The sequence below is a fragment of the Mandrillus leucophaeus genome, unplaced genomic scaffold, assembly GCF_000951045.1.
Source record: "Mandrillus leucophaeus isolate KB7577 unplaced genomic scaffold, Mleu.le_1.0 Scaffold41, whole genome shotgun sequence".
NCBI lineage: Eukaryota > Metazoa > Chordata > Mammalia > Primates > Cercopithecidae > Mandrillus > Mandrillus leucophaeus.
In genome coordinates this window covers 1,506,731-1,529,831 of record NW_012104365.1, presented here as the reverse complement: position 1 = coordinate 1,529,831, position 23,101 = coordinate 1,506,731, and the positions used below count along the sequence as shown (strand labels likewise).

General features: G+C 43.1%; 1 protein-coding gene across 5 annotated transcripts in view; it reads right to left on the bottom strand.

Annotated features, from left to right (window-relative positions):
* Positions 1–2,900: 2,900 nt before the first annotated feature.
* PHACTR3 (phosphatase and actin regulator 3) overlaps positions 2,901–23,101 on the bottom strand; it is a 278,863-nt gene continuing 258,662 nt past the window's right edge. For all 5 annotated transcript variants that reach the window (XM_011992331.1, XM_011992333.1, XM_011992332.1 and 2 more), the window contains 5 exons: positions 13,949–14,004; positions 10,097–10,158; positions 9,025–9,165; positions 5,352–5,428; positions 2,901–3,492 (listed from right to left, as the gene is read on the bottom strand). In XM_011992331.1, the coding sequence (XP_011847721.1) occupies positions 3,477–3,492; positions 5,352–5,428; positions 9,025–9,165; positions 10,097–10,158; positions 13,949–14,004 (352 nt within the window). In that variant the 3' untranslated portion in view covers positions 2,901–3,476. The remainder of the gene's footprint in view (positions 3,493–5,351; positions 5,429–9,024; positions 9,166–10,096; positions 10,159–13,948; positions 14,005–23,101) is intronic.

Below are 23,101 nucleotides of genomic sequence, written 5' to 3'. Positions count from 1 at the left end.
TAAATGATCATGGTAGCTAATGACTTAAATTTCTTACCTGGATTGTAATCTAACACCCTGGTGTAGGTTTACTGCATGTCCTCAACCAAATAGAGCTGTAAGGTGGTAACTGTCCCAGAAGTACACATGGAAAAGGACATGGAAGAGAAGAAATTTTACATTAGTATAGCTAGGCAGAAACCTAAATACTAAATTGTAGCTACAGCCATTACTATAGTGATCTCATTGCCACCAAATCGTAGTATCATGGATGGCCAACACCAACTTAAAAGGCCAGTAGATCCTTTAAATGAATAATAGATGGAGTGGTTTTCATATAGCATTTAATTCAACATGAAATTTGTAGTCTACAGTGACAAATTCTGCCAACTCTGAGCTCAGTGCTTAGTGTGGAGCTTCACAGTTGCTGGGGTTCTTTAACCATTCTGTTATCACCTATTAACAGTTAAACCAGATACAGTTAGTGTATAAGTTTCTTATCTAATTAAAACTTAAAGTATGGAAGAACCATATATGCTATGAATAAACAAGTAGAATTTTGAGCAAAATACCAGCAAATAGTATCAACAAACAAATCTAACTTGGAATGTAAATATTGAAGCAAGATGATAGGTGGTTCTGGAGATGTGCTTTCTGCCACATCAGGTGTCACCATTATAATTAAGAAGTAGGCTGTCTGGAAAGCAGAGAATGGACTGGTGGTGTAGACCAGTCTTTTAGGGAACACACCTGAATTGTTGTAATATATTCAGTATATGTATTTTTGAGAAGGGATAATAAACTGCATTTAGAAAGGAATAATACACATATATAACATGTTTGCAACTTGAAACATTAAATTATTGCCATATATACCATATATCCAGATTTCTTTCCTCCCATTGCTTATTAAGAAAACTGAATTTTTAGAATTTCCCCATTTATATATTTAAGATTTACAGTTGAGATTAAAAACTTTGAAAAGGTTTTTAAAGTTTTTATTACTTTAAAAATACTGCTCTATTTTCATAGAACTATGGAACTGCTAACCAGTACTTTGTTGTTCATTCTAACGTTTTTTGAATATGAACTAGTAGTATGTTCCTAGTATCATCACTGTAAATAAATTTGCAGATAAATAAGCAAATGGGATTTATAGAAATCTACTGTTTGAAAATAATATATTCAGTTTCATATGTTCATTTGCTTACAAATATCTTCTGAGATGTTTTCATATGAAAAATGGAGAAAAAGGTCTCTGGAAAAAACTAGACAAATGAGTATTGGAAGCAGATAGTAATAGCAGTTTTAATAGTACAGCTAGGATTTTGCATTTCTGAGCTTGAGTTTGTTGAAGGACTGTAGATACACAGCTAAAAACTTTGACTTTACTTCCAATGTATAATAAAATGTAGGCCTGTAATTACCATATCTTTCCACAAGGTGGATATTTTGATGTTAGGTTCTCCCCCCACCCCCCGCCCCCACCACCTTTTCAATTGTCAGAAAATTACTTAGGTGATATGATTTCAAAGTCTCTTTATTTTTATATTTTTTGAGACAGGGTCTTGCTCTGTTGTCCTGGTTGGGGTGCGGTGGGGGCCAAGGTGGTTTCTAAACAGTAGCACTTTTTCCTTCTCTTTGTTTCTTAGTAAGTATATTAATATTTCTATGTGAGGGAAATTGAAAGCTTAGGTTTGCATAATTTGGGCTCCCATTAATATTTTAAATTGAATATTAAATACAGAGCTTCTAATATGTTGCTTAAAATAGAAAAAAGGTAAAGTTTTTGGTAGTTGGTTGGCTACAAATAATGGGTTATGAACAACATAATGTGTATGTGTGTGTATATACATATATAATATATATACATCTTAAATCCTTTAAATTTAACTGACTTCTAATTAGAAAGGATTTAGATACATTTCACAAATGAAGAAATTGAGGCTCAGAGAAGTCAACTGATTCACAGAAGGTTACAGAGCAACTAAGAGGTAGAGCTGGAATTTTTCTACCATAACAATTTATTTAAAAAAAAAACTATAATTCAATAAATAGTGTGTTTTGCTAGTCTCTAGGACTGATCATAAGTCACTTTGGACAAAGTGCTAACATAAAGACTCAGTAGTTTCTGTGGGCATCTGACCCAGTAGCAGTCTTAAGTAGAAAAGGAAAGATAGTGGAAGTCAATGAGGTAGCATGTGTGGCAAGAAGGCACAGAGGACACTCAGTTGCTCCAGGTGCTACCTTATAACCCTATCATCAGTAGCTAACATTTATTGGATTTCCAGAATGTCCTCAGCACTGTGCCAGCACTTTACTTTCTCTTATTTAGATACTACAGCAATGTTGTGTGCGAGAGATACGACCATCCTATAGAGAAAATAAGTAACTTGCTGAATAGCACAGAGCTTGGATTTGTGCACAAGTTCTGCAAGCTCTGAAAGTCATGCTCCAAGTTACTGTGCTTCCTGCCTCACCAGTATACCAGGAGGGAAGGCTCATCTCTGTAAGGACACTTATTTGAAAGCCAATTAAAAATATTTTTCAGGGAACATTTATTGTTTGTTTCCCCCTTTGTGCCGGGGTAAATTTCCTTTCTTTATAATCTCTCCTTCATCTAAAACTTTGTCTAACAACGTTTGCAGAGGTGAGCTTAAAAATACTCTTAAAGAGGGATACTTTTCATTTTGATAGAAGTTTTCAACAAATTATTGCTTATTTCTTGGTTAAATGCACTCATTTTGATTTTCTAAGGCACAAACCACATATATAAACAAAATTTACCAAACACATAGAAAGTTGGAATTCTCATTCATGTGTTTGGATTCTGATGGCTCAAAAGTAAAAATTGACTTGTTTCACAGATCCCTGTTCTAAAGTACCACTCATCCCAACCCCAAGAAAATGTAAAGCCTGGGTTAATTTCCTGCAATAAGTAGTCATTTAATTAAAGAACAAAATTAACAGGAATCAAAATGTTGCAGCTGTATTTTTTGTTAGACATTATATAAAAAAGGAAAAGTATAATACAGTAAATCATTTTGTATAACATGAACTTAAAGAGTTTTCAAATTAATAATGATCAGGATAAAAATGTCTTTTAAACATAATACTGAATGACATTGTCACATGTCCCTCATGTCAGAGGCCTGGGAGTGGTGAGCCTGCACATGCACGTTGCCCGTCCTCCATTACACTGCAGAACTGTAAAACAAGGTTGAAAGGCAAACAACAGTTTTCTTCTGATAGAGTTATGTTGGGTCTTAACTGACCCCAACAGTTCACACTCCTCAGACACCAAAGAAGGAAGGAAGTGTGTCCTCTGGTTACTCCTCTTGCAGGTAAGTGTGGTCAAGATTGCACCTGTGTGTGTGATCCTGCTTTTCTCACAAACACAGCAGGTAGTCTTGAGCTGAACTTCAGGAAAGTTCCCTGATGAATGTTCAGTGTTGGTATCAAAAAATTAAACACAAATTCTTCTCAGAAGAAAATCTCTATGGCCTGTGGAATCTAGATATTATAAAAAAGACAAAGAATTTAAGGTTATACATTTCTAGCAGTTAAAATAGCCAAAAACCTTCTACAAAGTTTTTGCTGCTATTTGCTACAAGGTTAAATTTGCTGCTATTAAAAAGCTTCTCAGAAGTCCCATATGTAAAACATGAGGATGGAGCTACTCTAGTTAAAATAGGATAGAGTCTCAGAGGGCTCCCTACTCTAAGGCCCCTATTATATGCTGAATTCTTAGGACTACCTAGAACTTAGTTTTAAAACAGTGAGGTAAGCCCTTGAAGTACACAGAAAGGCCAGGGCTTTGCTAAATCAGTAGAAATAATGAATTTGTTAATAAATTATTGGAAATTATGGTAGAGTTATGACTTTTTATAGAGTATTATGTTCATAGTAATTTTAAAACACTTAAAATCTCATAACTAAAAATACTGTTCTGACTCTTAAATTCATATGAATTGTTAAAATGTGGTATAAAGATCTTAAAATTATTTCCTTATGTTCAAGTATTAGAGTCATTATTAGAAAGTTATCAACTTAGGACAATAAACATCTTTACTAAACATTTTAATGTATAATCAGAAAATGTACAAAATTGAGATTATGATATATAGAATATGTAGCCATTCTGTTTAAGACAGAATGAGCATTAAATGTAATTGTTCATTATTTACTGGAACTGTCTTTCCTAAACATTCATATGACCTATTCCTCCCCAAAAGTATGTTAGTCATGGGAGGTAACCTTAAAAAAACAAACTATTTGCTTAATTTTCTCCTATTCATCCAACTTTCCCTTCCTCCTTGATACATTCACCCCAAAACCATGGGTTAAGATGGAATTCCATTTACTTAGTTTCTATTCTATAGCCATATTAATCTTAGAGTAAATCTTTCAGATAACAATTGCAGTGACCACTTTGTAACAAACAGAAAACTAAAACTATTATTTTAGTTTAAGGCAGTATCTACATGCAGGATTTCCTTTCTCTTTGTATGTGGGCCTTGAGCATGAGCATCTTCAGATAAAAGGAGAGAGAACAAAGCAACTGATTCAGTTGAAGGCTTGTTGCATCACAGTCATCTGCTTTAGAATTAGAGATATCTGAGGACTTCACATAATTACTACTGGTCATGGCCATAGAAAAGAAGTGGGGGAAAATACTGAAAGAATATTCAGTAAGTAAAGAGAGTTAAATCTTTTCCCAACTTTGTCATCACCAAGAAGCCCAGTGTCATCCCTTGCATATGGTAGCATAGACAGAGAATATATTCGTCTTAATAGGAAAAGTCTTGATTATGGAAGAATCAGCCAATATATTCCCAATGGAACATAAACTCCATGAAGATGGGAGCCTCCTTTATCATATTCACTGTTGCATTCTCAGCACTTACTCAAATATTTGCTGAGGAAACAAATACTCAGCTTTAGGAGAACACTGGCTGTGTTAAAGATGTGACTAATAATTTAAGATAGGAAAAAGTAAATGTGAGGGTGGGGAGTGACTAATTTCACAGCAATTTATAAGTGTAAATAGTTCTATAAATTGGAGGAATTCTGAATATTAGGGGGAATTAAATACACAGAAAAATTACTTTCATTGCCTTGAGGCTTATTTTTGTTAAATATGCATTAACTACTTAAATAAACCAATATTATTACCATACATATCACCTTTCACCAAGTCCTAAAGGAAATAATGGGAGCAGGCAGTATTCTTAATTGAAGTACATTCTGTTTGTTCAATACAGTTCTCTGGAAAAATGCTGAATTTGTATAGCCGGATACATGGTTTGTGGTAGCAGGGTGGTGTGTGTTTCAAAAATAAGTACCATGAAATTCATACAAACAAATCTGACCTTGTCAAGTGCTTGCTTGATGCATGTACCTCCATTTCATTACTTTTGTACTCATTTAATTCTTTACGAATTGCTGCCTGAAATTTAAAAACAAGACATTGTTTTTCAGGATATTAAAAAATTGGGAAATTAGCATCATGTTTATAAATTAACCATTCCTAATACTTGTTGATTATGTAATACACAGAAAAAAATAAACAATTTTTGGTTCATCATTAAAACTGCCATACTCATTATTATAGTCCTACCAAGCTAGTATGTAGCTAATATTCTGGAAGTCTTTGTAAAACATTTTATTGATACATAATATTTGTATGTATATACAGGGTACATGTGATATGTTATATGCATAGACTACGTAACGTGATGATCAAGTATTTGGGATGTCCATCACCTCAAGTATTTATCATTTCTATGTGTTGGGAACATTTCAAGTCCTCTCTTCTAGCTGTTTTGAAATATACACAACATCGTTGTTAACTATATTCACCCTACTCTGCTATAGAACATCAGAACTTACTCCTTCTATCTAACTGTATGTTACTACCCATTAACCAACCTCTCTCTCCCCAAACCCTGCCACCCTTCCCAGGCTTTGGTGTCTATCATTCTACTGTCTACCTCCATTACATCAACTTTTTTGATCCCACATGAGTGAGAACATGCGATGTTTGTTTTTCTGTGCCTGGCTTATTTCATTTAACATAATAACATCCAGTTCCATACATGTTGTCAAAAATGACTGGATTTTCTTAAGGTGGAATATCCATTTTGTGTGTATGCACTGTATTCACATATGCATATATACACGCATTACATTTTCCACTCTATTGATGGACACTTAGATAATCTTGGCTATTGTTAATGCTGCAGTGAACAGGGGAGTGCAGCTATCTCTTCAATGTACTGATTTGATTTCCTTTGGCTCTATACCTAGAAGTGGCATTGCTGGATCATATAGTAGTTTTAAAAAAATATTTTGAGGAGTCTCCATACTGTTTTCCATTAATGGCTGCATTAATTTACATCCCTATCAACAGTATATAAAAGTTCACTTTTCTTCTAATCCTTTCCAGCATTTTTTTTTAATAACTATTCTATCTGGAATAAGATGATATCTCATTGTAGTTTTGATTTGCATTTCCCTGTTGATTAATGATGTTGAGCATTTTTTCATATACCTGTTGGCAATTTGTATGTCATCTTTTGAGAAATGTCTATTCATGTCCTTTGTCTACTTTCTAATGGGATTTTTTTTTTTTTTACTGTTATTCGAGTTCCTTGTATATTCTGGATATTAGTCCCTTGTTGGATGAATAGTTTATAGATATTAATATTTTCTTATATTCCCTGTTGTCTCTTTACTCTGTTGATTTGTTGTGTAGAAGCTTTATAGTTTAATATAGTCTCATTTGTTTATTTTTGTTATCTGTGCTTTTGAGGTCTTAGCCATAAAATGTTTGCCTAGACCAATGTCGTGGACTGTTTGTTCTGTGTTTTCTTTTAGTGGTTTTATAGTTTTTGGGTCTTACATTTAAGTCTTTGTTCTTCAAGTTGATTTTTGTATATAGTAAGAAATAGGGGTGCAGTTTCATTCTTTTGCCATATGGATATCCAATTCTCCCAACACCATTTATTGAAGAGTGTCCTTTCCCCAGTTTATGTTCTTGGCACCTTTGTCAAAAATCAATTGGCTGTAAACATGTGAATTTTTTTCTGGGTTTTCTATTTTCCATTGGTCTATGTGTCTTTTATACCAATAACTGTGCTGGTAGTATAACCTTATACTATATTTTGAAGTTAGTGTGATGCCTCCAGCTTTGTTCTTTTTGTTAAGGATTACTTTGGCCATTCAGGTTTTTTTTTGGGTTTCACATGAATTTTAGGATGGCTTTTACTATTGTTGTGAAAAATGACATTGGTATTTTAATAGCGATTGCATTGAGTCTATAGATTGCTTTGGGCAGTATGGTCATTTTAGCAGTATTAGTCCTTTCTATCCACAAGCATTAGATGTCTTTCCATTTATGTGTGGCCTCTTCAATTTCTTTCATTATTGTTTTGTAGTTTTCCTTGTACAGATCTTTCACTTCCTTGGTTAAATTCATTTCCAGGTATTTTTGACACCTATTTTAAATAAGATTGCCTTCTTGATTTCTTTCTCAGCTAGTCCATTATTAGTTTATAGAAATACTACTAATTTTTATATCCTACAACTTCAGTGAATTTATCAGATCTAAGTTTTTTGGTGGAGTCTTTAGGTTTCTCTAGGTATAAGATCATATTGTCTGTAACGAGAGATAACTTGACTTCCTCTTTTCCAGTTTGGATGCCCTTTCTGTTGCTCGATTGCTCTGGCTAGGACTAGTATTATGTGAGTCTTCCATGAATTAATTTGCTGGACTGAAGTGGGAAGACAATCCTTCCCCCAACCCCACTCACTCCATACCTAAACGGACCAAGCACATGCTTAGGGCACTAATGAAACAGGAACACCAAGATAATGAGTAAACTGCAGCTTTCAGTGAACTTGGAATTTTATAATCAGAGATAATCTAGAAATAAGCCTTTCTAACTTCAGCATATATTAATATTTTGGCTTCCCCAGGCCCACTTGCATCATGTACTTCTTTCTCAGATAAACACTCGAGGGACCCAATGAGACTAAAACATCAAACATAGCCTCTGGGACAAGGAAAGTCTTTAAGAACTTTAGGGGTATATTATTCTCATACTCAAACACATCTGCAGACTACCAAAGATACTTCTCTTTGTATCATTGTGATCCTCTGAGCACATCAATCACAAAGAACTAGGCAAGTTAGTCCAACATGTTCTCATTTCTCCAAGTTGATGCAATATCTATGTACATATTCATACTCGGCATATGAAGAATGAAGAACAATTAGCAAATTTCTTTGCCTGAATGTGTAATTTTTCTCTTCCTAAAGGCTTTAAGTCTTCTGAAAATTAATAGAAGCAAGAAGGTAACAAAAAGACTCTATAGACATTCGTGGGCTTAAATCTTGCCAGTCAAGTGTTTGATCACAGACAAGAACTTACCCTCTCTGTGCTCAGCAAATGTCAGGCAGAGACTCTATAACCTGCTTCCTCCTTCTCTAACCGTTCAGACTCCTCAGGAGGTTCTCAGAGATATTTCAAACTGCACAAGTCCAGGGAGAGAATCTAGAACCTCTTCTATACTGTAGAGGCTTTCTTGAATTCCTCTTTATCCCCACTGTAGCTCTTCTTGTTTAAACTTGTCAGTTGATCTCTTATGGCAGCCTTGCCCACCTTTGATTTATCCCTTATACCAAGGTTTCTCAATTTCCACAGTCTTGACATTTGGGACTAGAAAATCCTTTGTTGTGGGACCTGTTATGTGCATTGTGAGATGCTTAGCAGCATCCCTGGCCTCTACCAGTAACATCCCGAGTTGTGACAATCAAAAATGTCTCTAGACATTGCCAAATGTCCCTCGGGGCAAAACTGTCCCCTAGCTGAGAACCATTTCTCAATCTGACCCTGAATTGTCTTTGAGAAACCAATATTTACTGCAGGTATACCCTTAATTTAAATAGTTGAGGACTCCCATTGTCTATGAATAAACTCCCTGGCATGACATATTTTGCCCTTATTATAACACCCCCCACCAGCACAGGCAGTTATGTACCTTATCTGCTGCTGACAGTCTCGTCCAGGGTTTGTCTGCCCTCCTGTCATAGTCCTGCGCTTTTGCTACTTCCACGTAATCACTGAATCGTATCAGAATTTTTCTGTCTCTTAATTCATCAACGGTGGGTCTCTGATTAAGCTAAAATCAAAGATCATCATAGTTAAGTATCACATGCCAAACTAGCTTTTTTGAAGCACTCTGAACAAACAGCACCTTTCTAAAAAAAATAAAAATAAAACTGAAACTGTGATATATAACCTGAATACAAGCAATCTCTAATGTGACGGGCTTAAATTAAATACTCTACCCTTAAGTCACAATCCCCCTTCCTCCAAAATATTTTATCAGAAGGAGTCACACCCCCAGTAGTACATAGCACCAGCTCAAGGAATAGTTAGTGATTTAACTTAGAGTTGATGGCATCAATGGCTTCAGGTACAATTAGATAAGCTTTTTCAAAGTGCTAATAAAGTTATTATATGTCCAGCTTAAGAAGGATATTCTGTTAATTTCAAGAGAATTATTATGGAGCAGCACAACAAAGAAGGGGAATCCAGAACACTTGAATTTAGAAATGGTCAGGGCTTTAAAAGTAGATTAAGGTATAGAGTTGCTACCTGTATTGGCCCTAGTAAATGTTAACTATTTGAGTCACAGATAAGCTTTCTGCAACTGAGGAACTTGTAGACATATTGGAGGTGAACAAAAGCGATGAGTGCAAAATGTAACTAAAACACTGATACCCAGGTATGCTTTTCCTAGACACTGTAAATTAAGAAAATGCCAATCAACTTCTGGCTTCCACCTGAACATAAGTAAAAAATGTCATGTGCGTTGTGCACCTCTCCAAGTGCTACTGTGCTGGGGAAGGACTTCGTCCATAGGGAATGTCAGAGGGAGTTAATTCATTGTTGTTGAGCAAATATCCTGATTTAACTGATGCCATGTTGTCCAGGAAAACATTATTCATGATCACAGAGTGATACCTAGATTACTCATCCCACCTGCTACCGAAGCAGCTGTTCTCTAGACCACCTTTATTATTCAGGCAATAAAATGCTTATAGTACCTTTCTTGTCAATCTTTGCTTGATTTCTCTTCTTTCTTCCTGCTCTGTCTGATCATTCCTTTCTGTGAAAGATTAAAATAGGGAAAAAAATGACAAAGAGAAACAGGTTGAAACGTTCTTCTCTTTAGCAGGAAGGTGTACCCAAGATATCCGTATTTCTGGGAGCTGAAGGTAAGATATTAAAGAGATCTTTTTCCACATCACTCTTTGTGGGGTTTTTTTCCCCACTTTGTCAATCACTGTTCAGGAGATCATGGTCTCATCACAGAAATACTTGTACTAAGCGAAGCTTTGCTGTCATCCCAACCTGGTCTCCTCAGCCCTTCTGTGCATTAGAAACAACCACAGATATGGCTGCTGTTTAAGGAAGTAGACATCTCTGTGTCTGTCTTTCTCACTGATTTTCTTTCTCCCCAAATATCTTTATATTTACATCTAGCACTTAGATGCCACATTAAAAATATCTGTAGTAGACTAAATAAATGTGTATGTACATTTCAATATAAATAGCACTGCCACTACTTTTTTTTTTTCCTTAATAAGCATACAGACTTTTTAACCAACATAAAACATGGAACACCTTCTTCAGCTCCTGGGCAGCATATGCTTGCCTGAAATTTATATGTTCAGACTATATTTCAAATCTTAACATATCTATGAACCTAGCTGACTCTCTATTGCTGAAGCGTGAACACTGTTATATGACAGTGCCTTGTAAAGGAGCCCAAGTCCCTCAGCAAAATTAGCTTTGCTTGGTAAGTTGTGACTATTAACATTCAAGCTGTGCTCTCACCTATACTTGGAAGCTAAAAATAGACCAAAGTGCTGAGATATAGTACAAAATGTAAGTGTCCCCCTGGGATACAAGATAATGGCTGTCCTATTTCTGGTGTTCTGCGTTGCTAAATAAAGCCTTAGGTCCCTGACCTGAACATAGCTCCATTCCTAGGAAAGAGATTTCAACAATCAGCATTCCTAGAAACACTGCTAGGTTTTAGTAAGGGAAATCCTGCCACTGGCAGTTAACACAATTTCACATTATCTGCCTTTATTTAAAAGATGCATTTCAAATATTTATACCTTTGTGGGATTGGTTATATGAGAGTTTAATATACTGTGCTTTCCAGTAATTTTTTTAAGTGAGTCATCTTGGACTAGGGTGTTTTAGAAAAGGTAATTAAATCCTATTTGTGCTTAATTCTTTATACAAGTGAGAAACCAGAAGAAACCATACTTTTAAGGTATCATCAGAAAGCTGATACAATTAGAGAAACGTTGTGAAAGTGTCCAGATAAGGCCAGCCATGAGGGATTTACGTGACATAAAATTTTTCAGATTTCTTTAAAATAGGCCATGGGCAACTCCCATGTGAAAAGATTGAAACAAGTCAGATCTTTGTTTTTTTTTTTTTTTTTTTTAAATCTTGAAAAATGTCATCATTACTACGAAGGTCACTAGCAGGGTCTTCGGAGAATTGATCTTTGAAAGTTCCTGTCAGAGTGCTTCTTCGTGCCAGGCGCTCTGTTGGATACTTCCTCCAAGAAGTCCTCCCTGTTAGTCTAAGCCCACAGACCTCCCCTTCTCAGCTCCCCTTAGTGATACGTTTGTGGATCTCATTTCCAGACCCAGAAAATCCCGTGCATTATACAAAGCAAGGGACCCATAATCAGGACTGCTACACCTGTATTTTCTGGAAATAGCTCCAGCAGCTTGGACAGTTATACATGAGTCTTCCATGAATGTCCAAAACGTATTACTGCTTCTGATGCAGTAGTTAAGAAAATGGGCAGTGGAGTTAGGCAGACCTGGGGTTGAACTCTAGTGCTATCCTTGTTCCAATATTCATTTGTTAAAAAGTGCAGACCTCACAAATATGTTGCAGTGATTAAATGAGGGAATATATACCAAGTACTGAATACAGTCCATGGCACAGACTGGGCCTAATAAAGAATTACCATCAGCATAGAAAGGGGCCACTGCTCTCCTGCTTTTCTATCCATGTTATAGTGTTACATGGGCAGAGTTTTGAGAGCTCCTCAGATATAATTGCAATTAGTCATGAGTTCCCCCTTGAAGCAAACACAAAAGTAATATTCTAAGGATTGATTACAAGAAGAAAATGCAATATAGTATAAGTGCTTGAAGTCCTGTGTATCAAGAGCCTATGAGTATGATGTTAGGCTATATATAGTTACCCTATTCTCATCTCCACAGAACAAAAGAAAAACCAAACACCCACCACAAACCTAGCAGTAAAAGTCTCAGGTCCTCCCACTCAGGACACCAGAGAGGGCTTCCAAGCTAAGGACAAACCTACATCCACTAATGAAGGCACAGTGTTTATGGCGGGATTGCCATGGCCACCGCAGAGGAAACTCATTTTCCCTTCTGTGCACTGAAGGTCAGTGCAGTCAGTTTCAGTTATGCACTTGTTAGCTCCCTGTCACCAAAGACAGTTCTATTTCTAAGGCTCTGATATTTATTTCCAAAGAATAACACAATTAGAAGCACTTGCTGGTGGGAAGACCTAGGAAGGAAGAGGCTGCTACTGAAAGAAGACATGGTTCCTGGGTTAAAAGTCTGGGCTGTAGTACTCTTCCTGTTCCAAGGCTACTTGGAATGTGGTGCTTCCTGTGTCTTGAACTTGCCTGGTTCAAGTCTGGACTGCTACTTTTAGTAGCATCTGCAACTTACAAGCTTTACAAATAAGTGACTTAATTTTTAAAACTTCAAATATTTGGCAACTGAAACAGCTTGACTTTTCTGTCTACCTACTTAATTAAGCATGTTATCAATGAAAAGCTTTTCTTTAAATCCTCAGAGATGGTATAGTTAACACAGAACTGTAGTCACTATATCTTAAGTTTAAAAAGTCAAATGAAGAAGTCTTTATCTGAGGGTTATTTTCAACAATCTATAAAGAAGGGGATTGTTTTAGGCAGTTAATGAAGGCATTGAGGCAAAGAAAGGAGAGAGGAATCAATTCAAGTTCAGTACCCAGACCAACAAGGGGCTCTGCGGTATTTTCTGACAGAAAGTCAGCTTGGTACCATCATAACTTCGTAAAAAGAAAACAAACTCAGAGAAAGTCTGCAGTATTCATCACATAAAGAGAAAAAAAAGTCCTGTAAAAATCCAAGCCATTAGAAGATACTTTCTGTAGAAAATGTTTTAAAAACTGAAAATGACTAAAGAACTATTTGAGAAACACTTTTTCAAGAGGTTTGGCCACCCCTAAATCACTAACCTTATGGAATATTTAATGGAATATAGTGCCCTAGAGCATGGAGGTTACTCATGAACACCTGTGCTCAGCATATCCTATAACTGTCCACCTAACGGGAAATGCAGGGGGGCGCAAGGCTGGGAGCGACAGAGGGTCCTGGAACCTCAAAGTCCTCAGCCACATGAAAGCTTCCCATGGCTTCACTGTTTCCCTGAGCTGACTGCTTTATTCCTCCCAAGTATAACAGGCAAGGGGCGTGTCCTTCTCTAGTGAGATTTATGATGCAGTTCATGCTTTGTGATTTCTGTAGCCAAGAAGAACCCCGACCCAAACTGCCAGGAAGACCTGCTTAAAACCTAACGTGCTTAGACATATGGAACTAACCCTGAAAATAAAAACATCTTTATGCTAAGAGGAGTGGAGTTTTTTTAAATTAAAAAAAAGAATGTTTCTAGATATATCAGCTTTCCTTTGGGGCTTGCTTTCAGAATTCCTCAGCAGCTCAGGTTTACTGAGCATAGAGCATTCCACTTGCAGAGAAGGGCTGGGTTATGGGAACTCAGAATTTGTGCAACAGCCTCACCACACGTGAAGGAAAACCTCTAGAGGAATCACCAGCTACTCACGTTTCAAGATATTTCTTCTCTCCAGCTCTTCCACGGCAGGTCTTTGGCTCAGCCGTCTGCGGAAAAACACTAGAATTACATTTTGCACCATAGTGGCTGCCTGCAAATTCCACCTGGGGTCTGCAAGGATGAGAGGTGGCTGGCACACCCCTATAGATCGCCTCCCAAAATGGGGAGGAGAGAAAGTGAACCTTTGGTTGTTGCCTCTTGCTGGCAAAATCAAGTCAGACTTCCAAGTGAGAGTGAAAGCTGCCCCGTCACAGAGCTAATACTAGGGTAGTCCTTGTTCCAACTCCGCATGTGCAGGTCTTCATTCTTCTGATCTGTTGCCCAAATCTTGCCTGGTCTGGACTGTTCACCAGAGCAGTGTATTTAAGCATCGAGGAGATCTGTTCAGGAAATTCTTTTTCCTGCCCATTGGCTTAGGGAGGGGTGGGTAGCACCACCTGTTTTCAGGCTTCTAGATCCAGAGATGCTGGGAGATCCATGCTTCCCAGCACTGCCTCCGTTGTCAGCAGAGGAGACACCAGCCGTGGGAGCACTGATCTCTCCTTCCGGCTCTCTGCCTGCTGAACGGCTGAGTAGAGCCGCCTGTGCCCAGCCCAGCACAGGGGGAGTGTCTAAAGACGTCTAAGGGGCCTCCCGCCTCTTGTCAGCAAGCATAAAGCTCAGCTCGAGCGCTGAATAAAAACTGGGAATCTCTTCCAGCCAGCACAGCTAACAGAGCTGAGCCCACCCACACGCATTCCCCTCCCACCATCAGCGCAGACGGAGTGTGCGATATGAAGACAAATTATTATTTCTTTTTCAAGTGGTCTCTCATTGAAGAAGTTGGAGGATGCAGCCAACAACAGTCACCACCAAAAAACATAAAGGGCTTGTCAGGAGAAGGAGGCATCATTATCCGAAATTAATGCCAAGCTCTGATTATTTTTGTGACTACAATAATATTGTACTTGGGCCAGAGCCAGAAACCTTCCCACTTCCAGATCCTCTAACCACAGCAGGGAGACAACAGGGCCCAGTATTTGAACACCCAGAATTTAGGGCCATAATATTTTGCCCCGGCGAGGATGTAGGCTCCATTTAAAAATTATTTATCTCCTATTTATAATCCTTGTCCCAGCAGAAAGCCTAGGACGTTGCAGGACTCAACCACTCCTCCCTCCCCACTAGAACACAACCCTTTGTGGTTCTGCTCCCCCGGGGGCTTTGTCTTCTGGCTCTGTGGGTGGTTGCTTCCACATCATATCTCAATGTTCGGTGAGACTTGAACCTCCCCTCTGACAATTCCTGGCTGGAATCCTCCCCAGTCCCAAACAATGCATGCAAAGCCTAGCTCACTAAGTGTTGCTTCTGCAGTCCGGTCAAAACACCCCAAAGGCCATTCATTCAAGCACTCAGGAAATGACTGTGAAATATTTGCTCTGTGCCAGGCACTGTTCCAAGCCCCCAGAGCACAGTGCTGAATATGGGAAGACTCCCCTGCCCTTGGGAAGCTCATAGTCTACAGCAGGCTTGTCTAACCCGTGGCCTGCAGGCTGCATGCAGCTCAGGACAGCTTTGAAGGAGGCCCAATACAAATTCATAAACTTTCTAAAAACATACATTATGGGGTTTTTTTGCAATTACTTTTAGCTCATCACCTATCATTAGTGTATTTTATATGTGGCCCAGGGAAGCTGAAAGATTGGACACCCCTGGTCTAGAAGTAAAGGCAGACAAATGAACAAAATCATCTCAGAGAGTGGTCAATGCCATGGAGGAAATGGGGGATATGGTGGGTGAGTCGTTGGGCAGGGGCAGATACATTCAGAATATGGCAGAGATACATTTTGCTGAGACCCAGATGAAGAGAAGAAGCCAGTGTGGGAAGACCACAGCTCTCTCCACAGCGTCTCTTAACTGTTCACACACAGGGCTTAACCATTGAGGGAGTGAGGACGGGGGTGGGGTGGGGGGGGTAATCAAGACAGGCTTCATGGAAGAGGAAGCTTCTGAGAGAGTTATACCGAATCCACTTGGTACAGCACTGTCTGCAAGGGTCTTGAAGAAGGAATTAGGTTAAGGAAGAGAAATCATCAGGAAATTGGAGTTGTCTGTGGTCTCCCCTTAGAGCTGGGCACCCAGCGTTAGCTCGCTTCTCAACGTATCTGAGTCTCTGTAAACAGGGAATGGCAAGAGAACCTGACAGCCACTTTGTCTGGATAAAGATGGGGCAGGCCACCATAGGAAAAGCAGAAACAAGCCAGATCCCCTGGCCCCAGTGCTGCCCACAGAAGGGCTCGGAAGCATGAAGGAGATGGGATGCAGGGCGAAGGCACACAGGCACTTTTAGAGCAAATAGAAATGAAAAATCCCTGAAGCCCAGCAAGAGTGGGTGCACCATGTCTTTTACCCATGAAAAGGTACTTCCTTTGCAGAGCTCCTCTGGCTAAGAGGGAGAGGCTGTGTGTAGGAATGGGATTCTGGGAAGTAAAACGTGGAGTCCTAATAAGTAAGCAACAATGAGGAAGGGGTCCTAGTTGGGGGAGAATAATTGTTCTGAGAGCCGGCTAATCACAGACAACCCACTGGCATGACATCCTCTTTCCAAATATCTTGTTCCACTCGAGGCCTCAGCAGCACGACCTTATCTGCACATAAGGCCCTCTGGCACAACCCTATAAAACTTCCTTCCAGCCCCTGCCTCTTTGCAGGCAGCCCCTTCTCTGCTGTGCTGCCCATTGCACCCTTGCAACGGATCTTCATACTTTCTCTAATAAATTTGCCTTTCTTTACCTACAACTGCCTTGATAAACTCTTTCACTGTCCGCGATGCTGGCCCCAGCCATTTGTATTTTATGTGTGGCTCAAGACAATTCTTGAGCCAGCTGCCCAGCCAGGAACACCCATGGGGACACCTGAGGAGTGAGGCTGTGCATTTCCTCAAATCTGAGAAGTACTCCGAATGCCCCTGGAGGCTGGTGTCCACTGGCATGGCCCCCAAACAAGGCTTTTCCCCTCTTTGTTGGAACCTTATCTTTCTCATCTAAAATGAAAATTAGTACCAGACCCTCTCAATGAGAATTAAATGAGATAATGCACAAAAATGTTTGTGACAATGCATGCTTGGGATATAGTAATTTCTCAAGAAAACCCAACCTGTGACTTGCCAGCTGGTCGTGGACCATGTTCCCAGAAAGGCATTTCATCCAATTGATACATCTCAGGAAAGCGTGGACATCAAACCAGCAAAAACTGCGCAATTGGTCCCAAGGCACAGAGGCAGTCTGGTGGTCCAGTCGCTCACTGTAGGGCTTCATCTAGCTGCCAAGCTTCTCTCTGAATGTCACCAGGGCACCCCTGAATGGTCTAGAATATGCAGTCCTCTGGATGGACACAGCCCCGGAGGCACAGGGTTGTCAACAGAGCAAAAGGGTGCTCAGGCCAGGACCTCACTGGCTTGTCACCAACCCGCCTCTCTACCCATAGAGTGCCAGGACCCCACAGCTGGAAGGGTGGATGCAGAGCCCCAGACAGCACTGTGGGCCCCAAGACCCTCCCTGTGGTTACCAGCAGAGGGGATTGAGGTGAGCAAGAAGACCCCTGATTGCCAGGTGAGGGTGCTGAGCAGGGTCTTAGGGTGGTGCTGCCAACCCAACAAGGCCAGGCCACTGTTGAGACTAGGCTGTAACCTGGACATGAATGTCTTCCCAGAAGGTGATACTTTAGTTGGGATCCAGAGGATGATTGGGGATCGCTAGGTGAGGAGAGGACATGTGCAAAGGTCCTGAGGTGGGGTCATTTAGATTGCATGGAGGTGTGTGTGCACCGAGTCTGAGCAGGGGCAGGATGCACACAGCCTGGCACCCCTGGAGAGGGAGTCTGGATTCACTCCTGGAACCCCAGAGCAGCACTGAAGGATTTAAAGCAGACCGGGGTGAGACGGGGTATGAGTGTGCCAGGACTAGATTTGCATTTGGAAACACTTCCAGATTTCTGTCCAACAAAGACAGAGACGAACCCACTAGCAAGAGACACGGACCTGCCCAGACCCCCACCAGATACCAAGGACACAGTGTGCTGCAGGCCTGTGAGGGGCCCCTGAAATGCTCAAGACTTGGGGAAGAAGTTGGCCATATGGCAAAAACACCCCACACTCCAAATTAATACTTGTTACCCTAAGTATATATAAAAGATACCCTTTTGTCCACCTGCTACCTGAAGCTATGCTAACTCTTCATGCAGAGTCGGGGCTTCCAAAAGGAAAAATGGCGACGAGCCTGATGCCAAGGACAGACAATTACTTTGCCAACATTACAGGCGAGACCCTTGAGGCTCAGAGAGAGAAGAATGTGATCAGCAGCTACTACGGCTGGAATCAGAACCCACAGCAAGTTCCAGATGCGAGGAGGACCGAGGCACAGAGGAACCCCAGCAGCACCGGCTGGCAGGAACCAGCCAGCAGGGACACAGCTGGGATGAGGCCCAGGAAGCATTCTCCCAGCACAGAGAGTCGGGTTCAGGCAGAAGCATGCATCACAGGTCACCACCCCTGCCCCACAGCATGCTGGCCCCTATCTGACACACAGTCACCACTCAGGCCAGGGTGGCCCAGGATATTTTCTGGGCAGAACCATGGCCAGGAGAAGGGCAGTCAGGTTGAATGAGTCATGAAGCTCTGCGAGAGCAGACCCCTAGAGCCAGTGCAGCCAAGGGGAGCCGCCTGTGTCGAGGAGCAAAGGAATGGGCGCCGGTTCCTCCCCCTCACTACACAAGCCTGCTTGGACCTGCCTGGGGCAGGGATGCCGCCAGGGCTTCCTGGGCTCTGAGCTTCAGGATCAAGGTGCTCTCCGAGGAGCCACAAGAGACGTGGCCGGAGCACAGCTGCGCTTTGGCAGCTGCAGAAGGCCTTGTGGAGGGGTGGGGCAGGGCAGGTGGGAGTGCAGAACCCCTGTGGGATTCCCCAACCCTCCCCACCCTCTGCAGCCACTCGAGACTCCTGATTCAGAAATGGGGTGACGTCCTGGTGCTGCCTGGAGCTGGGGAAGCCACAGTCTATTTCTGACTCTCCCCACTGAGAAAGCCTGAGTGTGGCAGTTAATTAAAGCGTCGCGTGGGTGTGGGAGCGACACTAAGAAAAGAAACTCCAGAGACAGAGCAGCATCTGCCGGTCTCCCCACCTGGTCCCTGCTTGTGCACACACAAGAGGTGGGGATGACAGGGAGTCTGGAAGGACCAGGCTGGGCTGGGAAACCAGGCAGAGGCTGAGCAGGCCCTGGAATGCAGACAGGAGTTAAAGGCATCAAGTGCGCCACACCCTGGGAAACAGTGTCTGTATGTTCAAGTGTGGATGTGAGTCATTTATGGGGGCCCTGGGGGCCAAGCGGGCACCAGCCAAACAGGTGACCCCACAGGCACTTTCTGGTTCCGAGTGTCTCTCACAAGACAGATCTGCGGCAGTCACCTATGACAGACCTGGTCCTGTGCTGTGAGTACTAGAGGAGACAGAGCAGGGGACAAACAATGGGGACGAAGGGGCCTAGAGGTGGAGCCGATGAGACCGTTGACAGTCTAGACAGTCAGAATACATGGAGGGGCTCCGGGAGTCATGATGCGGCTGTGCCACCCACATTTCCAGGTCTGTGGAGGCTGTCAACTGTCTATTCCACAGTCAGCACTGGGGCCCCAGCACTGGCACAGAGCTCGGATTCCAGTTCCCGCTCTGACCCCTGCCAGCTGGGTGATGGGGTCACGCCCTCCCTTACTTGAGCCTCTGATTCCCCAGGTGAACACCTGCCAACCAAACCCACAGGGATGCTGGGAGAGTCGAGAACACTAAATACAGGAGGAGGTTGGCACACAAATAGGTGGCATTATCATTACTACTATAGCACTGATATTCACCTGGCATGCTGAGCCCAGGTCTCTTCCAGCTTCAGCCAGCAGAACTGCAGGCTCCATCCTGCCCAGAGCCTCCTTGCAGGCCTGGATCCCCAGGAAACACTCCTCCTTCAGACACTCACAGCCTCCTCCATCAGACAGATGCTCACACCCTCTTCCATCATCTACTTGTTCACACCTCCATCAGATGCTCACATCTTCCTCCATTAGATGCTCACACATTCCTCCATCAGACACTCACAGCCTCTTTATCACTGACGCCCTCTCCATCAGACGTTCACACCATCTCCATCAGACACACCCTCCTCCATCAAACACTCACACCTTCTTTCATCATCTACTCACACTGTCCACTCACCCTCTTCCATCACACACTCATACCCTCTTCCATCAGACATGCACATGCTTCTATGTCTGTCATAGCCTCTTTCATCAGATGCCCCCTCTTCCCCCATCAGACGCTGTCTCAGTGCCAAGCTTGCACCAGTTTCTGAATCGTCCTCTGCACGCACTGCTCAGCTGACTGCCTTCCTGCACGATGAGCATAGCAGCAGGGGCTGCAGGTAATTTCAGGAAGTGGAAGGACACAGGGTCAGGAGAAGTATAGTTCCAGCTCCCCAAGCTTTGCCTCCCTGATGAAGCCCCACTAAATACACATCCCCCAAGTCTTGATCTCACCCCAGCACAGATGTCACAGAAGAGGTTTGAATCAACATCTAAAGTCACCTCAGTGTGGAGCAGAAATTGAGAAGCAATTCCTTCCATACAAGGCAGAATGCCTTCCTAGAGAGAACAGACAGCACTACTCCCACAGGGGACGCCTGCGCTATTTTGGGAGGCTCCTTTCTGGGAATGCCAATCCTGCCCCACAGCCGCCTTGAGTCACTGAGAAAAGCTGGCAGCCCCCGCCTGGAGATGGGATTCCCCAGTGAGGCAGTGTCTCCACACACCATTCACACGATGCATTGATGCATCGTCAGACATGTGATGGCGAATGGGGCAGATATCTCCTCTCCTTGCCCCCAGGTGCTCACCATCAGGGTGCATGGATGACAGGCATGTTGATCATATGTCTCAGAACATCAGAGCAACGTGGGTGTGTCTGGAGAGAAGTTCAGGAAGAGAAGAGGACTCTCCAGGCCATAAGATGAGGCCTGGATGATGAAAGACACAGCCCAGAGAAAGACCTGGGATGCGTGTCCAGGCAGAGGGGACGGAGTGTGTCCACACTAGAAACAGCAAGCAGGGATGCTCTGTCCACTGAGAGCTCAGCTGGGAGGTGGTGGCTGCTGGTCCACAAGCCCAGGCAAGCGCCATTCCAGCACCCAGCAGTCCTGACTTCCAGGATGCCAGGGAGGATGTGACCCCAGGCACTTTGAGTCCAAAGCCAACCTTTTCACACCCTGTTCCCCACCTCCTCACACCTGCTCAGTGCCCAGCATCCTGGGCTCAGAGGCTGGCTCCAGCCACCACCCAGGCACTCACCAGACCCCTGGGAGATCTGGCTCCTCTTACTCCCCATGTCCAGCACCCCAGGGAGCTCCAAGTCTGCCGAGTTCTGCTTGCATCCATCCATCCGTCTGTCCATCCATCTGCCTCTCTCCATCCCCTATGCTGCTTCCCTGATCCAGGCCACAAGCCTCGGCCCTGGATGATGGAGACTTCCACAGTGTCCACCTCCCTGCCCACAGCAACATAACTCTAACTCCCACTCCCACGATGAGCTCAAGCCTGGGTTCCCACCATCCTCAGGACAACCTCCAAGGCCTTCAGCAAAGCCTTTCAGTCTACATTGACCCCTCCAGCAGTGCTTCCTACTCCCACCCCTCCCAAAACTCTGTGCCTGGTGATGGCCCCACGCCGAGCTGTGTTTACTGATAGGTGGCTGTTCACACTGTCCCTGTCTGGCAAGGATGTCCTTCTCCTCACACAGAGGTCCCCAGCCCCACTGGACCCCACACCCCCCCCCCATTATAACAGTTGTTCTGTCTTGTCCCTTTTCCTCCAAATCCCTCATACGCATAACCAAAAAACAACATAATACCCTATCAGCAATATAAAGGAGGAAAAAGGAAATTAAGTTTTAATCAAATAACACATATTCCAATAGGTAAGTACCAGGCATGGCTGGATTAGGTAACACAACGCACACTGCCAATGCTGCCCCTACAGAAAAATCACCATCACAGTGCCAGCCACAAATGCAGACAGACCCACAGCTGCCACACTGGTCACTCCATGCCCTGAGAGACACTGGCGGAGGAATGCTTCTTGGTGAAGCTCTGGACAAAGCAAAGTTCCCTCCCCCCTCTATGGGAGAGGGTTCTGGCATTTGCATTCCAGGAGACGTCACCTGTAATACAACTCCACCAAAATACCTCCTGTGTGTGTCCACAGTGCACTTAGACTGAGGCTCAGGTCATCATAAACGGGCTTCGGACTCTCACGAGTGTCCCAGGGACATTCAGAAGTCAAGTGGAATGGGGGGCCAGTCTTCATTGCTAAGGAAGTGCCCCATGGCTGCAGAACGCTGCCTCCTGGGACCATCCTGAAGATACAGCAGGAGCCCCAGTTGCTGTGACAATCCACAGAGCTGCCCCGAGTTTCTAAAAGGCCACAGAGAACGGCTGGCCTGCCTCCTATGTCCTGAGGGCACAGGAAGCAGGGCAACTTCAACTCCAGGAAGCCCCACCAAGCTTGGTGCGGTGGGGGGCTTCTGATGCCAGGAAGGTGTCCCATGCCTCTTAATGCCCACAGTGGCATGCCTTCAGGCCAAAGGCTCCTGCCTACTCTGTCCTCCCAACCCCACCCTGCAGGAGAAATATGTCCCCTGGAGCCTGGGCTCCCTCCCAGGGCAGCGCAGGAAAGAACTCCAGGTATGTGGAGTTGGCCCCCCAGACTCTCCAGTGTCTCTTGTCCTCCACCTCCTGGGTGCAGCCAGTCCCCTCTCTGCACCTCCATGGTCTCACCTGCTGAGACTGAAAGGAGAGAGCCATATGTGAGGGGGCTAGCCAGGCCGCCGTGCCCTGGGCTCTGCAAGCTGCACACTGCACTGTCTCCATCACTGCTGCTATTTCTGTTTTGTCAGCCTGGCTCTGTGACCCACCCTAAGCCAAAAAGGGACTCTAGACTGCCCCGCCCAGGGATGAGTTAGCGACCCTGGGCTACAGATGAGTCCCTCACCCTCTGCACCAGGAACAGCCCCGTTGGAGCTGGGGAGGGGTCTCGCCCAGGAACAGCCCGTTGGAGCTGGGGAGGGGTCTCGCC